The sequence below is a fragment of the Rhincodon typus genome, chromosome 10 (assembly GCF_021869965.1).
Source record: "Rhincodon typus isolate 14 chromosome 10, sRhiTyp1.1, whole genome shotgun sequence".
NCBI classification, from domain to species: Eukaryota; Metazoa; Chordata; class Chondrichthyes; order Orectolobiformes; family Rhincodontidae; genus Rhincodon; species Rhincodon typus.
Window position 1 is genome coordinate 5,335,649 of NC_063341.1, and position 18,861 is coordinate 5,354,509.

Below are 18,861 nucleotides of genomic sequence, written 5' to 3' on the forward strand. Positions count from 1 at the left end.
CTGCTCCTATGATGCTGCTTGGCCTGCTGTGTTCATCCAGCCCTGCACCTTAATAGAATTTACACATTTGCCTTGTTTTCATCATCTGAGTTTTACCTCAGTTGCATCATCCATGAGGATGGTATTTTCTTTACTAAATAATTCACAGGATATGGGTGCTAGGCCAGAATTTATTTCCTATCCCTAGCTGCCCAGAGGGCATTTTCAAGTCAACCACAGTTATGGATCTAAACTCACAGAGGTCAGATTAGGTAAGGATGGCAGTTTTATTCCCTAAAGGACATTAGCGAATCAGATGGATTTTTCAGACAATCAACAATGGTCTCATGGTCATCGTTAGACTCTTAATTCCAGATGTGTTGAATGAATTCAAATTCCACAATTTTATGTGGTGGAATTCAAACCCAGGTCCCCAGAAAATTACCTGGGTCTCTGGATTAATTGTCTAGCAATAATACCACTATGCCCCTGAGATTAGCTTCCAAATGTAAAAGTCATAGGGTAGTGATGCTAAGAGATTTCAACTTCCCCAACATTAAATAGGGTAGTGATAGTGTGAAAGAGATTTAGAGGAAGTAGAATTCTTAAAATGCAGCCAAGAGTGCTTTCTCAGCCATACGTACAAGGTCCTACAAGAGAGGGGGAGATCTTAGACTTAATTTTAGCTAATGAAGCCGGGCAAGTGGTTGGAAAATCAGTAGGAAAGCATTTTGCAGACAGCAATCATAACTCCATTAGATTCAAGATTGTTACGCAAAAAGACAAGGATGAGCCCGAAATCCAAGTTCAAATTGGAAGGCCAATTTTAATAAGATCAGGTATGATTTGGCCAGAGTGGACTAGGAGTCAAAATTTTCAGTATATCTATGTCAAATCAGGGGGGGTGCATTTAAGAAAGAAACAGGGACAGTACAGAGCTAACGTTTCAATAAAGACAAAGGGTGCAACCAACAAATCCCGGGAACCTTGCACATAAAGTGATAAGTAGGATTGGATAAAGAGAAAAAGGGAGACTTACACCAGATACTGAGAGCTGAAAACAGGGATGAACTCTCTTAAATATCTGTACATTCAGACAATGAAGGCCATCAGTTTAACTGGGACAAAGTAACCATAGTAGCCCAAGCCAAACATAGACACACGCAGGAATTCCCAGAGGCATGGCTCTCTACCATACTTCAATCAACAAACATATAGAATTGGACCCATATACAAACCCGTACAGATCAAAACTGGAAATGACTGTACTCACCATAACGGACCAGACAGCATAAATTCCAAGTGGGGTAGAATAACATCGCTTCGTTGGAGGCTTCACTGACGATGTCACTTAGCATGGTGACAAAACGCCTGAACAAAAACAAGTCAGCTCGGCGAGCAAGTCTGCAACCTCTTCTTGATTACTTCCTCAAAAAACTCAATCAAGTTTGTGAGACACGACTGCCCTTGTGTAAAACCATGCTGACTGTCCCTAATCCTTCCTTGCTTCTCCAAATGCATATAAATCCTATCTTTCAGAATCACTTCCAACAACTTACTCACCAAAGTCAGACTCTATAGTTCTCAGGCTTCTCCTTAAACAAAGGCACAACATTAGCCACTCTCCAGTCATCTGGCACCTCACCTGTAGTTATAGATGAGACAAATATATCCGCAAGGGGCCCCACAACTTCATCCTGAACCTCCACAAAGTCCTAGGATATGCTAGATCAGGTCCTGGAGATTTATTCACCTTTATATTTTCTAAAACCTCCAGCAGTTCCTTTTCTGTAATGTGAACTGTTTTCAAAACATCAATATTTATTTCCCGGAGCTCTCTAGCCTCCACTTTTTCTCCACAGTAAGAACTGATGCAAACTATTCACTTAATATCTCTTCCATCTCCTGAGGTTCATCACAAAAACAACCTCTTTGATCTTTAAGGAGCCCCCCACTCTCTCTCTAGTTGTTCTTTTGCTCTTAATGTACACGTAGGATTTCTTTGGATTATCTTTAATCTTACTTGCCAAGGCTATCTCATATCCTCTCTTTGCCAAACTAATCTCCCTCTTCGAATGCCCCTACACCCTTTATAATGTTCAAGATAAGGTGGAAGATGGTGCTGACACCAGACAACTCCTTGTGAGCTCCTATCAGTAAAAATTACTGATAATGTTCGTTTAAATCTAATTACAGATTTGAAGATCCTACAGTCATCCAGGCCCGAGTACTGGCGATGCTGGATTCACAGACCCAGGACAGACCTACCAGCTTCCCGCAGGACCCATGAAGATCAGACTGTTGAATGGACTGTAGCCTCAAATAATGTAACCTTTATGCCTCTTAAGTCTTTTGATCTGTATATCCTTTGCTTCCTGTGATCTTTCAAAGCTTTTCACTGTATTTCAGTACACGTGACAATAAAAAAATCAATATTAATCAAGAGATTCATTTGAACATAGTTGTTTATATCTAATATATGATTCTTTTCTCTTCTTGACGAGAACCTCAATATCTTTCTTCATCCATTGCTCTCTAATGCTACCAGCCTTACCTTTTACTCTAAGAGGAACACAATGACTCTGAACTCTCGTGATCCCACTTTTGAAAACCTCCTACTTATGAGAAATCCCTTTATTTGCGAACTGTCTACTCCAAACAATTTTTGAAAGATTTTGTCTCATACCATTAAAATGCCTTACTTCAATTAAAAACTTTAATTTCTTATGGAAGGCTTATCCTTTTCCGTAACTATTTCTTAAAACATAGAATTATGATCACCTGACCCAAAGTGTTCCTCCACCATCACTACAGTCACTTGCCCTGTCTTATTACCCAAGAGAAGATGAAGTTTTGTTCCTACCCTAGCAGGAATATTCACATTGTAATAAAGAAAATTTTCTTGAACACATTTAACAAATTTTGCACCATCCAAACTTTCAACACTGTAGTAGTCCCAGTCAATGTTTGGAAAATTAACACCACCTATTAAAATCAGTAATACCCTTTCGCTATTCTTCCTCCCCTCCTGTACATCTGGACCACTCATGGTGCCATTTGCATAGCTCTTAGTGCATTCAGGATCCATTGGCCTCATCAATATTCAAAACAGAAAGCCAGTTTGTGAACAGGACCTTTGGGAACTCCGGCACTACTTAATTGTTTCTCATGGACTGTGTGGTGGTTACCTATTCCCTATAGGCTTGCATATAACCTTACAGACCTAACTTGCAGTGTGACCACTTCCATATAGTTCTCTGGCCTAAACATGGATTTCACCAATTTTAAAATCTCCCCACCCCCGGCCTCATCCCACGTGCAACCCTCCTTTGATACAACCTGTCCGTTTTCTCTCCCACCCCACTGACTAATCCCCACCACTGCCTACCTGCACTCACCTATCACCATCCCACCTACCTTCCCCAGCCCCACCCCTCCTCTTTCTATTTATTTTGGAGCTCCCTTCCACCCCCCCACCCCAATTTCTGAAGAAGGGTCCCAACCTGAAAAGTCAATTTTCTTGCTCCTCTGATCCTGCCTGGCCTGCTGTGTTCCTACAGCTCCACACTGTTATCTCGGACTCCAGCATCTGCAGTTCTTGCTATCTCTTCACATGACTGAGGATGTACACACTCTCTCGCCCCCTTTCCCTCCCCCCCTTACACACACATCCTCTCTCCTCCTCCCTCTCACTCTCACACACACACACGAAACTATGAGGTGAATTTGTATTTTCAGATACTTCAGTCTTTAGTGGGCCAACATTGCTGCTGACCACCCACCCTCCCTTTATGAAACTATAAAATTTCTCATTGATTTTAATGCACCTGCCAAGTTTCCTTTCATAATTCCTTTCAGTAGCTCTTACAAGTGGTTTTGTGGACTTTTGCTGGTGTTTGTATCTTTCCCATTCAGCAGGATCTGTGCTGTTTTTGCATTTTTGTAAACCCTTTCTTTTGGTGTTATCCTGTCCCTTATCTCTTTAGTTGCCAATGGGTGCTTTTTCTGTGAAGTGGAGCTTTTCCTTCTTAGGGTATAAACTAGTTTTGTATTGCGTTAAATATTTCTTTAAACACCCTCTACTGTTCTTCAGTTGTTTTACCCATTAGCACATTTTCCCAATTTATTGTGCACAATCTCTGTCACATCTTATGAGATCCTTAAACTTTGAAACTTTTGCCTGTTATGCTTTAGGGACAAACTCATATGTGCCTAGTATGGCTCTTTGTTGTGTCATAATCCCCAGAAACCTCCTCTGACAGTGAAGCTGTGAATACATTTCCTGTGCTTTCCTTTCAACTTGCACTATATTGGTAAATACCCATGATTCCTTTGGCCAGTCCATGGGCAGCATGGTGGCTCAGCATTTAGCACTGCTGCCTTATAGCAGTCAGACTAGTTCACCTCATAGGTTCACTTCCAGCCTTAGGCAACTTTCTGTGTGGAGTTTGCACATTCTCCCCATGTGTGCATAGGTTTTCTCCAAGTGTTCTGGTTACGTAGATGTGCAGGTTACGTAGACTGGCCATGCTAGATTTGTCCCATAGTTTCTAAGGTTTTAGAGTAGATTTGTAGCTCGGGTTGTGGATGTTGTGATTGGTTGGCTCGCCAAGCTGGTTCGTTGTTTCTCCCCCATAGTGTCCTGGATTGTGTGGCTAGGTGGGCTAGCTATGGTAAATGTGGGGTTATAGGGATAGAGTAGGGAAGTGTGTGGGATGCTTTGAGGGTCGGTGTAGCCTTGATGGGCCAAAATGCCTCTTTCAGCGCCGTAGGGATTCTGTGATTAGCTTGCTTGTCTCTCAAATAATGCCTCCACATTCTCCGAGCTAGAACAAGTCAGTTAGGAGTGCCACAAGTTCTTAAACACAAGTTCTCAGCACTATGAAATTTTGTCAGACCCCATAACCTTTGCTGTACACAGTGCCTTTCGTCTTTCCTCAATAACACGTAGTGCGAATTAAATTAGCTGCAGCTACAGCAGTATCTGTAATACTGTGGATCTCAGCAAGAGGAAAGGATGGATCATTCACTCAGCACTTTGACTGAAGATGGTTGCAAATGCTTAAGCCTTATCTTTTGCATAGGCTCTTCCATCATCAGGGATAGAGATATTGGACAGACTCCTGCCCCTGTTTAATTGTGTAACACCTTTAACAATTGGATGTTGCAAAATTGGAAAGCTTAGGTTTGCTTCTTTGGTTGTGGGATCGTTTAGTTCTGTCTATTGAATGCTGCTGCCACTGTTTAGATGCAATTACTCCTATTCTGTACACCTCATTTTTAGGTATGACTCAAGCTGTTCCTGGCATTGCTGTAGATCTGTATTCATGTAGAGGCCAGATTGGGTAAGGATGAGATACCCTCCCCTGAAGTGAATCTGATGGGGTTTCACAACAATTGATAATGGCTCCATGTTCACTATTAGATTCATTAACTGATTTTAAATTCCATCCTAACACATGTCCACAGAGCATTTGCCTGTGTCTCTGGATTGTGAGTTCAGTGACGTTACCATCATGCCACTGCATCCCCCCCAGTGTTTAAATCAGATAATTGCAGCATGATGGAATTGAGAGTTCAAACTATGAAAGCACAAAGTGCTAACTAGCCTGACTGCAGTTTGTATTCCACAGATAGAAAAAGAGAGTGAAGCTTAAAAAATTTTGGATTTGAAAACTGATTTCAGAAGAATCTGAGAACAATTTTCAAATCTTGTAACATCCTTCTAAAAACATATGTACAGTACCGGTCCAGATGAAAAGCAGATACTTCAGCATTGTGTCTGTCATAACCAGCATATGGTTCACCTTCCACGACATAACTTCTGCTGTACCTAAAAGGAAAAGAAATAATTAAACAAGAATTAAACTTAAATATTATGGAAGGCAGCTATTTGTTGTTTTCAAGTATATCATATGGAACGGCAACTACAAATATAGTTTTCAAAATTATTCTTCCCAAATTATCTCCAGTACCAAAAAAAAAAAATCAGAAAATGCTTTGCTTCCATATATGCATCTCAAAGGGGACTGATTACCAGTATTCTAAAATACAATATTAGTCAGTTATTCAAAGAATCACACAGTGACAGTTCTGAACTGAGTACTCTCTCACCTGTTGCTGCGGTGGCAAGGATCAGGACAGATGCATCCACCGACAAGATTCAGTGAGTGAAATACAGGGGAGCAGTTGCTAAATTGTCACCTTCCTGTCCAAATATTTTTCTTGACCTTTCAACGGGGTACCATTGTTACAGCTCTCACCAATTTTTCATTAGTTTTATTTTATTATTTTATCAATTTTGGTTTGGACTGAGAAATGTGAGCTAAAGATAATTTTTCGACTCTGGGTAACAGCTTGTGTTAAAAGGAGAACAGACCAAACAAGCTTTTGTTTGTTTGTGAGGTCAGGTCTGGAAGTTAATTGCAGATTTGATCAGGAACCAAAGATTCTGCAGGCGCTTCATCACTAAGGAACAGCATTACGTTTAAACAGAGAGCAGAAGTTGACTATTAACAAGGTCAGTACCTGGGGATTGATTCCAGCAAATCTGGAATACATGTTATGCTCAAGCAGATGGCAAATGTTGAATGGTAACTGGGACCTTGTGGAGAAGATGGTCAATTTGTCACGGAGCTGTCAAGAGTTTGAACTGGTATTTGACAATGCCTGTTGATGCTATAGAATGAAGATTTTAAAGCTCCCTGCCTAACCTCCCATCAACAGCTCTTGGAATCTCTGAGAATAGAAAACCAAGTTGTTAGTATACTGCCCTTATCTGAGTGAACTGTAAAGGTGACCCTCATCAACATCTTCAGACAATCAACCAAGAAATTGTTGTCTATGCCTGTGGAAAAACTCATCATGAAAACCACAAGTAATCTGGCCAGTCTTTTTCTAAATTTTCTTTGATTTATCCCTTAACTTTTGTTTGTCTGTGTCTTTTATGTGACTGGGCTAAAAACAAAGGTTTTTGGATTTATAGCATAGACCTGTTAGATTATTTTGTTTAATTTGACACTGCTAAAACTACTGTATTGTTAATAAATTGTTAAGTCTTGTGTTTAAGATATAAACTGGCATCTGAAATTGTTTATTCATGAAGTCTCGGCCTGGTCACTCAAGAAATCTGGTTAGGAACTATTGAGGTCAGTTTTGAGAGATTTTTAAGGTTTTAGTACAATGATAGAAAGGCTGATTTGGTTCAGCTATCTCTGTGTCACAACACCATGCTATTAATTACACAGCTGTTAGGAAATCTACTTATCCAGCACAAGGTGATACTGCACCAATTTCATCCATTAAAGCAGAAATGAACTCTCAGAAATAACCAACTCCATTTTACCACTCAACTCAAAAAATATCTACAAGGAGTAGAAACTGCTAGAGAAACTCAGGACGTCAGACATTGTCTATGGAGAGAGAAACAGAATAAATGTTTGTTAATTCTATTTCTCTCCCAAAGAAACTTACAAACCTGCTGGGTTTCTCCAGTACTTCACTTTTATCTCGAAGGAGCACCTGTTTTTAGTCATATTATTTCAATGATACTACTTCCAACTCCAAGTCAGAAAGTTGTGGCATGGACCCCATTCCACAACCTCATATTATTGCAAAAGATGATTGTTACAAAAAGCTTCAAACTTCAGCTGGAAGTGTTAAGTGGATGATTAATCTCACCCTCCTCAAGAGGTCTGGAGTTTCACAGATGTCTGTCTTCAGCCAGTTTGATTCCCTCCACATGATATCATAAAATGGCTGATAGCACTGGATACTGCACAGGCTATGGGCTTTGACAACATTGCAGCATTAATAGTGAATACTTGTATTTTGCACCTTGCCACACCCCAAGCCAAGCTATTCCAGTTTATCTACAACACTGGTATCTACCCAGCAATGTAGAAAATTGCCCAGGTATGTCCTGTACACAAAAAGCAGAACAAATGCCAGTTACCACCCCATCAGTCTATTCTCGATCTTCAATAAAGCGACAGAAGTAGTCATCAATAGAGCTATCAAGGAGCACTCGTTTAGAAATAGCCTATTCACTGACGCTCAGTTTGGGTTCTGCCATGTCCACTCATCTCCTGATCTCTTGTTCAAAATGGACAGAAGAGCTGAACCCTAGAAGTGAGGGGAGAGTGACTGCCCTTGCCATATATGCAGCATTTTACTGAGGACATACTATCAAAGCGCCCTATCAAACCCGGAGTCCATGGGTATTGCAGGAAAGCTCTCTGCTGGTTGGAGTCATACCTGACACAAACAAAGATTGTTATGGTTGTTGGATTTCAGGCACCTCAGCTTCAGTACATCTCTACAGGAATCCCGCAGGGTAGATATTTTTGAATCAACCTGAACCAAGACATTATTAAACTGCTCTGCAGTAGGTGGGACTTGAACCCAGAATGCCAGAACTCGTCAGATTCTGAAGGAGCCACGTTCAAGTCCAGCAAGGCCTGTAACTTATCCAGGCTTTGGTTGACAAGAGGCAAATAACATTTGTGCCAAGCAATGACAATGTCTAACAAGAGAGAATCTAACCATCAAAAAAACATGTAGAAATAGACTCCTTATACCAGCCACTACGAAGCAGAACCAGAAATGAGGCCAAACGCCACATCAAACTTGACCACATAAATAACAAGCAGGACAGACCAACAACACTTCATCGGAGACGTATTGATGAGGTTACCTAGAATGGTGATGAAACATCTGCAAACCAGCCTAACAGCTTGACGAACAAATCAACAACCCCAGAATCTATCCATCACCCCACGACATTCAATAATATTACAATTACTGAATTCACCTACTACAAAGTCTGAGTGTTTTCATTGACCCGAAGTTGAAATGGATTACTACGAATATTCAAATAAAAGCAATTTTCTGCGGATGCAGGAAATCAGAAATAAAAACAGAAAATGCGGAAAATCTCAGTAGGTCTAGCAGCATCTGTGGATACAGAAACAGAGTCAATGCTTTGAGTATGATAGGACTCTTTGAAGAGCAGTTTTGATTCATCCGATACAGTTCAGCAGACATGTCGGATCACCACCACCTGCACGTTCCCCTCCACTCATCATCCTTATATATGTCACTTTTCCTTCAGCATTATTGGGTCAAAATCCTGGAAGTCCCTCCCCAACAGCATTGCGGGTGCTCCTACACTACATGCACTGGCTCAAGGAGACAGCTCACCAGCATCTTCTCAAGGGATCGGCAATCAATGCTGGCTCAGCCAGGAATCCCACATCTCATTAACGAATAAAAAAAGCTTCAGTAAACAAACGTGCATTTCAATGCTGTACTTAGGGAGAAATGTGTTGTTGGAGCTGACAATGTGAAATTGATTATAATGGATTATAATTGGATGATAATAGAATAGTGTAGGTTAGATGGGCTTCAGATTGGTTTCACAGGTCGGCGCAACATCGAGGGCCGAAGGGCCTGTACTGCGCTGTAATGTTCTATGTTCTATGTTCTATGTCCCTTCTGTCCTGTTTTTGGTGCTCACCTTTTCAGGTGGGTGTGAAAAGTACAAACAGCTTCCTAAAATGACATACCCAGTACAAAATACTATATTTGTTTAGGGCCTTTAAACATGAAAAATATTACAAGATCTTCAATGGAGATATATGCCAGTTAGTTCAGTTGACTGGACATCGGGTTTGAGATACAGACTGATGCACTTTGGGTTCAATTCCCACACAAGCTGAGGTCACCATGAAGGACTTTCTTCTCAACCCCTCTCCTTGTCTGAGGGGTGGTGACCTCAGATTAAACCACCACCAGTCGTGTCTCTCCAATGAGAAAGCAGACCTAGAGTCTGGTGTGGCTATAGTGATTTTACCTTTACCTTATGCCAAAATGATTATTTTCAAAGAAAGAGGTTAGGAAGGGGAATTAAAGATTGATCAACTAGATGAGTTTGAAGAAGCATCTTACAAGAGGAATTAAAGTTGCGGGAGGCTGAGATGCTCGGAAGGGATTTTCAGAGCATGAAGTCAATGCACCCAAACAGCTGCCTAGATCTGTACAAAAATAATTAGTGATTGTGGGAATATATTGAAAGGTAGGTAGACATACTTTTGATTTCTCAGGGTCTCAAGGAATACAGGGAGTGAATGGGAAGGTAGAGTTGAAGTTTCAGATCAGTCATGGTCATTGTGAATGAAAGAGCTGCCTCAACAGGCCACATAGTTCCTCTTTTGATGTTGTAAGTGAGGCACTTATCAGCATATTACATTTTATGACTCTATCCTTTAGTTGATAGAATCCTAGTCTATGATGCTACCTTTAAATACGGGTTAAATGAAACATAATATAGCTAGCGGCTATCTGACAATAAAATTGAGTGGTTTAACAGTTAGATCAAATGGAGAATAATATTATGCACTGAAATGAATGTTAACACCCGAGGACAATGTCAGCTGTTTCTAAGCCTACAATAAGAACACTGATAACACAGTGTGGAGTTGGAGGAACACAGCAGGCCAGGCAGCATCAGAGGACCAGGAAAGCTGACGTTTCGGGTCGCGACCCTTCTTCAGGCATTGGCAGTTCTTACTATCTCTGAAAAAGAACACTACAGATCAGGCAGCATCTGTGGAGACAGAAACTGAGTTAACATTTCAAGTTTGGTTTGATGATTCTTCAGCCTCAAAACACTAACTATTTCTGTCTCCACAGATGCTGCCAGACCTGCTGAGTTTCTCCAGCATTCTGTTTCTTTCCAGATTCACAGTATTTTGCTTTTATATGACATGACTCAGTCTCTTTTACCCAAAAACATGCTCTGGAAGTGGGTTGTACAGAATTATTCAAGAAATTTGTGTCTTTGTTTCTAAGATGAAAGGGCACAGTGATCAGAGAGAGCTGATTTATATCTTTACTTGGATACGAGGCTAACATATTTATGGTTGCCATGAAGAGGAGGCAAAAGGAAGGCCTTGTGAGGTTGTGTTACAGGTTTCTCTTTAAACGCAGCATTGTAACAGAAAAGGAAGTTGCATTTCTTGGTCTGGTGTAATCTAGCCAACTGAGTTGAACAGCCAAAAAATGATGCTAACCAGGTCTGCACCTTATATAGATAAAATACTGACTACTGTTCACCATACCAAAGGTGGGTGGGGAGCTTGCACTCAGTTTAAAAACCAAATTTAGAAAAAGAAGAAAAAAAAGGAAACCAAATTTGTGAGGAGTTAAATCTAGGTTGGGCATGTTCCCAAGCTAAAGTTAGAGGAAAAGTTCCCAGGGAAAACTCTCAGTGGAAGTTAGTACTGGGGAAGGAAAAGAACAAATGTAAACTTTTGGAAGCTGTAAAATACTTGGTGAATTCGTTTCAGAAGATCGGCATTCCACTTAGGAAACCAAGTAATGATACAGAATGGAAATTTTCAGCTGCCAATAAAAGCAGAAAGGAGCAGCAAATTCTGTTTGGTAATTTGAAGTACAAGTTGCCTGCAAAAAATTGATGGGTTTAATTGATAATTGCTTTGCCTTGACGAAAACATGAAATCTTGACACGTGTTTCAGCTAATAATTGGAAGTTCAAATTACTCTTTAAACTGTTAGTACCTGTCAATATTGAAATATGCTCCTATTTCTTATTCCATATTTCATATTTCATATCTCATATCTAGCCCTTGAAAGATTTAATGTTTTAAAAACAAACTTCTTTGAAACTCTTTTCATGCCACTCTGTAGATGATACTGTGAGATAAAAGGAAACTTCCTTAAGCTAATGCCCTTAAACTAACACCTGTATGTTTCTTTTGTTTTTAAACTGATTATAAATCATGTTCTCTGCAGTCTCCACAATCTCAACTGTGTTTGACTTAATAGTTAGTTTGAAATCAAACAAAATGACACAAAGGCTATGAAAGGGAACATACTTTGAGGTATGCCCTTGGCCAAAGTCTCCACTGGTGGTATACTACAAGAATTTTATGGGTGGATATTTACTTTTACTTCTTATTCATGTCCAGGTTACCTCGAGCATTATAAGCCATTCAGCATTCTTCAATGAAAATTAATTTATTTTGCTTACTGTATTAGTTGTCTGTTATGTAATGTTTAATTGGTATTAACTTTAGTTTTGTTCCTTCCAGTAAAAGTCTTAAGTGTGAAATCTTGTCATGTATTTCTTTCTATTGATCCCTGGGAAATTCATCTCTTTTTGGAAGTCTAAGTGATTATAACAACATCGATTCAAACTTTCAAGTGTGTTTCACCATTCAGTTGTTTCATGACCGATACATTTCTGAACTCCATTTATCTTCCTTGATTCTGTATGATTAATATTAAATTGCATAGTAAAGATTGATCAAGTTTTGTTTTGAAATTATAATTGATCCCCTGCATTATCAGCTATTGGGAGAAGTACTTCAGATTTTTGTTATCTTTGTGTTGTCTAAATTGTTATGATCAGAGACAAAGATAACCAAATTTATATTATGACTGGATTGGGCCCAGTAACATTTCTTAGTTCAAAGTAGACCAAGTTCAAAATCCCAGGTACTTACTACGAAAGTAAACCACGAAGAAAATGCTCCAGGAGAAGGCTTGAACTATAAAACAATTTCTAGTATGTTTAATACACACACACACACCTGTACTCTAACATCTAGATGTTAATGTGAGGTAAGTACATATTCAAAGCCAAACATCCTGTAGACTCCACTTTAAAATGGTCACTGCAATTAAGACAGATTCCATCCAGATAATGTGGGCAACAAATAATTAAAATGTCTCTCTTACAAGGGATTCTTCATTTTTGGAGATTTAGTTTTGGAATTTCCTCACAAGCCACTCCATCACTTACTGCCACAAGTTGTTCAGTCTCTTCCCAAGACTGAGTTCCAATGATTCTTGAGACTGCATGCCAGCATCTACTTATTGGCACAATTCAGCTCTTTTGCAGACAGCCAGCTTTACTCTACTGACACTTTTCCTTCTTGGGGTTTCTCGAAGTTCCAATATTTCTCAGTTTTACTAAATAAATACTGCTGGGGGGGTGTCCTTTACAAGAACAGATTACACCAGACCTGGTATTGTGCAGCAAGATAGGGTTATTTAATGATCTCATAGTGCAGCCCTCAGTCACAGCAACTATAATATCATTTAATTCTATATTCAGTCACAAGGAGAGAAGAGTGGGTCCAGGACCAATAGGTTAAACTTTAATAAGTTAAATTATGAAGGCCTGAAAGCAAATTAGGTTAAGGGATATGTTAAGAGATGCATTGGCAGATATTTAAGAATACATAGAATCAACTCTCAAAATACAGGGGTTGAAGGGAAAGTGCCAGGCAGATCCAACACCAAAAGTCTTCAAATCACCCATGAAAATTTGGTCATGAAGGCAACCAAAGAAGAGTCACCCCTCAATGGAATACATGTAAACAGTGATGAGCTACACCTCCAATCACAAGCTGGTTCTTTCCTATGCTTAGGAGAGAAACAGACTGTGACTGGAAGAGCAGCTAGCAGTTGATAAAGTCAGCGCTAACATTGAAGGAATCATCAGGCAACTGACATTTGATAGGAGTCCAAGACCAAGGTGTATGAACGGGGTACATAAGCCAGGGTTGGGGAGCCAAGACCAATGATCAGGAACTGGCAAGGGCCAGGAAAGTGGGGCACCAAGAAGCGTCTTTGGCCAAAATGGTGGGCATTTTCCTAGGGACAGCAGGGTGCAGGGAGACAGGTTGCAAGAGGTGTATGGGTGATAGAAGCATGCTGCAAAAGCAGTGCTTAGGGGCAAAGTATGTGTAAAAGAGGTGCAAGTGTGAAAGAGGAGGAAACGTGTGTAGGGGAGGAGGTGGACGATGTGGGTCGGAGAGAAAAGGGATAGGCAAGCAGATTGGGGAGAGGAGAGGGCTGCAAGCGGCGTATGTTGTAAGAAAAATGGGCTGAAACTGGAGTAAGGAGGGAAATAGAAAAGATATTGGGGGGGCAAGAAACAGAGGCTGCAAGAAGAGTGGAATGAAGGCGGTTGCTTGTGCGGTGAGCAGTCGAAGGGAAGGCTGCAAAAGGAGAGGGAACCATTTTAGACTTATCCACAAAAGGTATACACCACTAACTGAGATCTAAGATAAATTTAAATCACTGATGTAATTAATTATTTGCAAATAAATGTGGAACCTTTAGTTTAAGGTTGTGTAACTTCAGGAGCTATTACACATGGAAAAATTGTGATGGATTTTACTGAAATAAACAACAGCAATTGTTAAATTTGAATTTCAGATTGTGGTCTCAGATACAGTAAATAGGGTCATACATCTTATTAGCATTTTGATTTGATTTTATCGGATTTGATTTATTTATTGTCACTTGTATATTGTTACAAAATACAGCGAAAAGTGCTGTATAGTGTTGCCACTCTGCGGCGCCATCTTAAAACACAGAAAAATAAAGCAAAAGATAAAAGGTAGAAAAAAGGAAGAAATAAAGAAAGAGTGTTCAACTTTACTTGTGAAGCATAAGAAATGAGAACAGGAGTAGGCTGTTCAGACCCTAGAACCTGTTCCACCATTCAATGGGATCGTGGCTAATCCGACACTCCATACATCCATATTACTGCCCTTTCCCAGTAACCTTCGATTCCACTACTGATCAAAAATCTAGCCCAGCATTAAATATACATTTGGACTCTGCTCCAACAGCTCTCTGTGGCAAAAGGTGCCAAATACGTTCAACTCTCAAAAAATTAATTGAGTTATACAGCACAGAAACTGTCACTTGAGCCCACCATGTCTATGCTGACAAATGAACTACACCAATCCGATTTATCTGCACGCATAGCCTACTATGACCTGGCATTTTAAGTACTCATCCAGATGTTTCTTAAATGTTGAGAGAGTGACACCATCACCTCAGGCAGCACATTCTACTTTTCATCCTCTCAGTGAAAATATTTCTTCTCAGATGTCCTCGAAACCACTTACTCCTCACCTTAATCTTGTGTGCTCTGTTCTTCAACACATACTTACAATCCCCTCATCTCAGTCTTAAATTGATGCCCCACTGTTCTGATATCATGCCCTCCAGTGCTAGACTCTCCCATGACAGGAAGAATCCTCTCAGCATTTACCCTGTCAAGCCATTTAAGAATCCTACATGTTTCAATGAGATCACCTCTCATTCTGTTAAATTCGTGAGTAGAGTCCCAAACTGTTTAGCATTTGCTCATAAGATAATCCCTTCTAGTGAACCTTCTCTGAACTGCCACCAATAATATATTTGCTGAAATAAGGGGACCAAAACTGCTCACAGTAGTCCTGAAGTGGTCTCAGCAGCACCTTGTAAAGTTGCAGAAAGATTTCCCTACTCTTATACTCCAACTCCCTTGAACTAAGGGCCAACATTCCATTAGCCTTGCTGATTACCTTCTGCACCTGTATCTTAGCTTTCTGCATTTCATGCACAATTACTGCTAGGTCCCTCTGTGTCGCAACTTTCTGCAATCTTTCTCCATTTAAATAATATTCTGTTCTCCCTTCCAAAATGAACAACTTCACATTTTCTTCACATACGAACTCCATTTGCCAACTTTTTGTCCACTTACATAACCTATCAATATCTCTGTAAACTGTATACCTCTCACAACCTGCCTTTCCATCTATTTTTATGTCAGCTGCAAATTTGACTACAATACATTCAGTTCCTTCCTCCAAGTCAATAATATATATTGTAAGCACTTGCAGTCTGAATACTAATCCCTGTGGAACCCAGATTCAGCAGATTAAGTTTGCAGATGACACCAAAATTGGTGGCATAGTAGACACCGAAGAAGGTTTCCTAAGATTACAAAGAGATCTTGATCAATTGGGTCAATGGGCCAAGAAGTGGCAGATGCAGTTTAATTTGGATAAATGTGAGGTATTGCATTTTGGTAAAAACAAACCAGGGCTCAACTTATATAATTAATGGTAGGGCCCTGGGTAGTGTTGTGGAACAGATAGACCCAAGGGTTCCAGGAGTATAATTCTTTGAAATTTGCATCACAGGTAGACATGGTATTTAAGGCGGCATTTAGCACACTTCCCTTCATCGCTCAGATCTTTTGAGTATAGGAGTTCGGACGTCACTTTGAGGTTGTACAGGACATTGGTGAGGCCTCTTCTGGAATACTGCGTGCAGTTCTGGTTGCCCTCCTAAAGGAAGGATATTATTAAATTGGAGAGGCTGCAGAAAGAAATTACCAGGATGCTGTGGGAATGGAGGTTGGAGTTATAAAACTAGGCTAGATAGGCTGGGACTTTTTTCACTGGAGTGTAGGAGGTTGAGGGGTGACTTCAAAGAGGTTTATGAAATCATGAGCAGGAAAGATAGCAAGGGTCTCTTCCCTAGGGTGGGGGTGTTAAAAATATGCCTGCTAGTTTTGAAAGTGAAGAGAAAGTTTCATAAAGAACACGAGGCGCAACTTTTCTTTTTAAATACATAGAGTGATTCATGTGTGATTCAACTGCCAGAGGAAGTGGTGGATGTAGGTACATCTGGATAAGTCAATGAATAAGAAAGGATGCAGGGATATGGGCCAAACACAGGCAAGTGGGACAAGTTTAGTTAACATGGTCGACGTGGACTGGCTGGACCGAAGCGTCTGTTTCTGTGCTGTATGATATGAATTATTTGCACTTTTTCAAATGTCCATTTTACTGCACAATGGCAAGTTAAAATTGTTTTTCATCCTGAATTATACTGGTTTTAATTTTGTTTGGAGGGGCTGGCAAGACTAGCATAATTCTTTTTGACGTTTGTGAATATAGTTTAAGGACTAGCAACACAGATAGAAAATTAGTTGCTAGACAGGAAACAAAGTATTTTGCTCCTGTTCAGATTCAAGTTTGAAGCATTATACTTTAGGTATGCAATCTGTACATTGATAATAAACAGTGAGAGATTTGGCTAATCTTGGTGATGATTGCAAAGCTTCAAAGCCATTTAGGTAGACTTGGTAAGCCTCCATTTAACGGGGGCTCTTCATTCTAAATGCAAAGTTAGTAAACAGATGATCGATTGTGCATACTTCTGTTCATATGTATTCTGCTGTGTGTGTGTGTGTGTGTGTGTGTGTAGTATCATTTAAAGTTAATTTTATTTAGAATCAACTATACAACCAGGCCAAAAAAAATTTGGAAAGCACAGATGAAAATGACAGTTGTGCTATCTGTTGCTATCTGGTCAATTTAATCAAATAAAGACTAAGTGTATCACAGAGCAATTAAAACAACCTCACTTGAATTCATGTTACTTTTAGCACTTATGTTACCTACAAATGAATACTTTTAATAGATGTTTATGTTTTTAGCAATGAGACAATTTCATCTCTTTTGCATGAAAGCTGCTGCACTGTTGTTGCATCCATGGCTGAGGGGGCAAGTAAAATCTATAATCTTTCTGACTCATGGAAATAATTTTTCCAACACTGCCCAAATCAGAGAAGAAGCATCAGCAAAGATGCCAGAGAGATGGTTGATATGTCAATTTCAATATTCCCAAATTCCTGACACTCAGGGAACATTGCATTAAATTTGAAAATAGCAAATGAAACTCCTTTACTCAAAGAGGAAAGGGAATAGAAAGCAAGCCAGCTAGCTTAAAATCAGTCAAACAGATAATGTTAGAATCTATTATTAAGGAAGGTTTACGATGTCTGCAGTATTTTGCTTTTCATACCTGGAATGGACAGCTTATTTTATAAGGAATGGTGAGACAAAGTAGACTTCTATCTGCTAGAGTTTAGGAGAGTAACAGGCAACTTGATTAAAACATGAAATCCTAATGGATCTTGATAGGATATTTCTGGAACGGACAGAATCTAGGTTTACTATTCAAAAGTAAAGGACAGCCCATTTAAGCCAGAAATAAGGGAATTTTTTTTTTTAAATCACAAAGGAACACAAGCCTATGGAACTCTCTCAAAAAGCAGCAGACACAGATTCTTTGAAAATTTTTAAAGCAGGAGGCAATAGGTTCTTGATAAAGAGGGCAGCACATTATTGAAGGTAGGCAGAACTATGGAGTAATCACATTACCGATGATCACACTGAATAATAGCACAGAAGGCTGAAGTGGCAGAGAGTTCTATTCTTGCCATTAATTCATAAGTTCAAGTCCACCATTAACTTGAGTATCAAGACATAGGAATGTGTGCTTTATCAGAAAACTTTGCTCAGAATAGCAGGGTATTCTGCATTATTTTAAGTTCAGTCCATTTTGTTCATATTAACATTACCTTTTAGGCTTGAACACAACCTTCTGTCCACCTTCAAGAACAAGTAGAGCCTTTAGCTGGGTTCCTTTATAGCCTACATCAGCTTTAATGATCTTTTTTGTGGCCATGGCATGTAGAATGGCTCCAAGCTCTGGCGTATCCTCTGGATACACCTCCCTGGGAACAACCCACTGTGCTGCTATCTCCCATGGCGATTGCAGTGTATGCTCCAAATTTGGATTCAGTTCAATCTTGAGTTTATCCATCATGTGCTGAAAGGAGTGCTGATCTTCTCGGTTTGCTGCAGAAGAGTCTGAGTTGTCAATCAGAAACACTTTTGTAAAAATGAAAATAACAAGGAGGATAGCTAGCAGAATAACACGTTGCTTCAGCTTCATTGTGGCCTCAGATTTAAGATTGTTACTGGTATCACAAATTATCCCAATACAAAAAAATTGATGTGGCAGCCCAACATTAGCTTCAGGTGAACTCTGTTGTCACTTTCATGCCAATTGTTGCTGTCCTGAAAGAAAAGAAAGATACCGTCAATAGAAGTATTTTTCATAATGTTTCAAAGCACATGACTTACAAGCAGTAGAGTGGCTGGTTTTGAATCAGACATCAATAAATTAGTTGATAGACAAATCCAATCCGTGTTA

General features: G+C 39.7%; 1 protein-coding gene across 8 annotated transcripts in view; it reads right to left on the reverse strand.

Moving 5' to 3' along the window:
* fam20b (FAM20B glycosaminoglycan xylosylkinase) overlaps positions 1-18,861 on the reverse strand; it is a 110,110-nt gene that overhangs the window by 44,245 nt on the left and 47,004 nt on the right. For all 8 annotated transcript variants that reach the window (XM_048601788.1, XM_048601792.1, XM_048601791.1 and 5 more), the window contains 2 exons: positions 18,224-18,725; positions 5,726-5,812 (listed from right to left, as the gene is read on the reverse strand). In XM_048601788.1, the coding sequence (XP_048457745.1) occupies positions 5,726-5,812; positions 18,224-18,600 (464 nt within the window). In that variant the 5' untranslated portion in view covers positions 18,601-18,725. The remainder of the gene's footprint in view (positions 1-5,725; positions 5,813-18,223; positions 18,726-18,861) is intronic.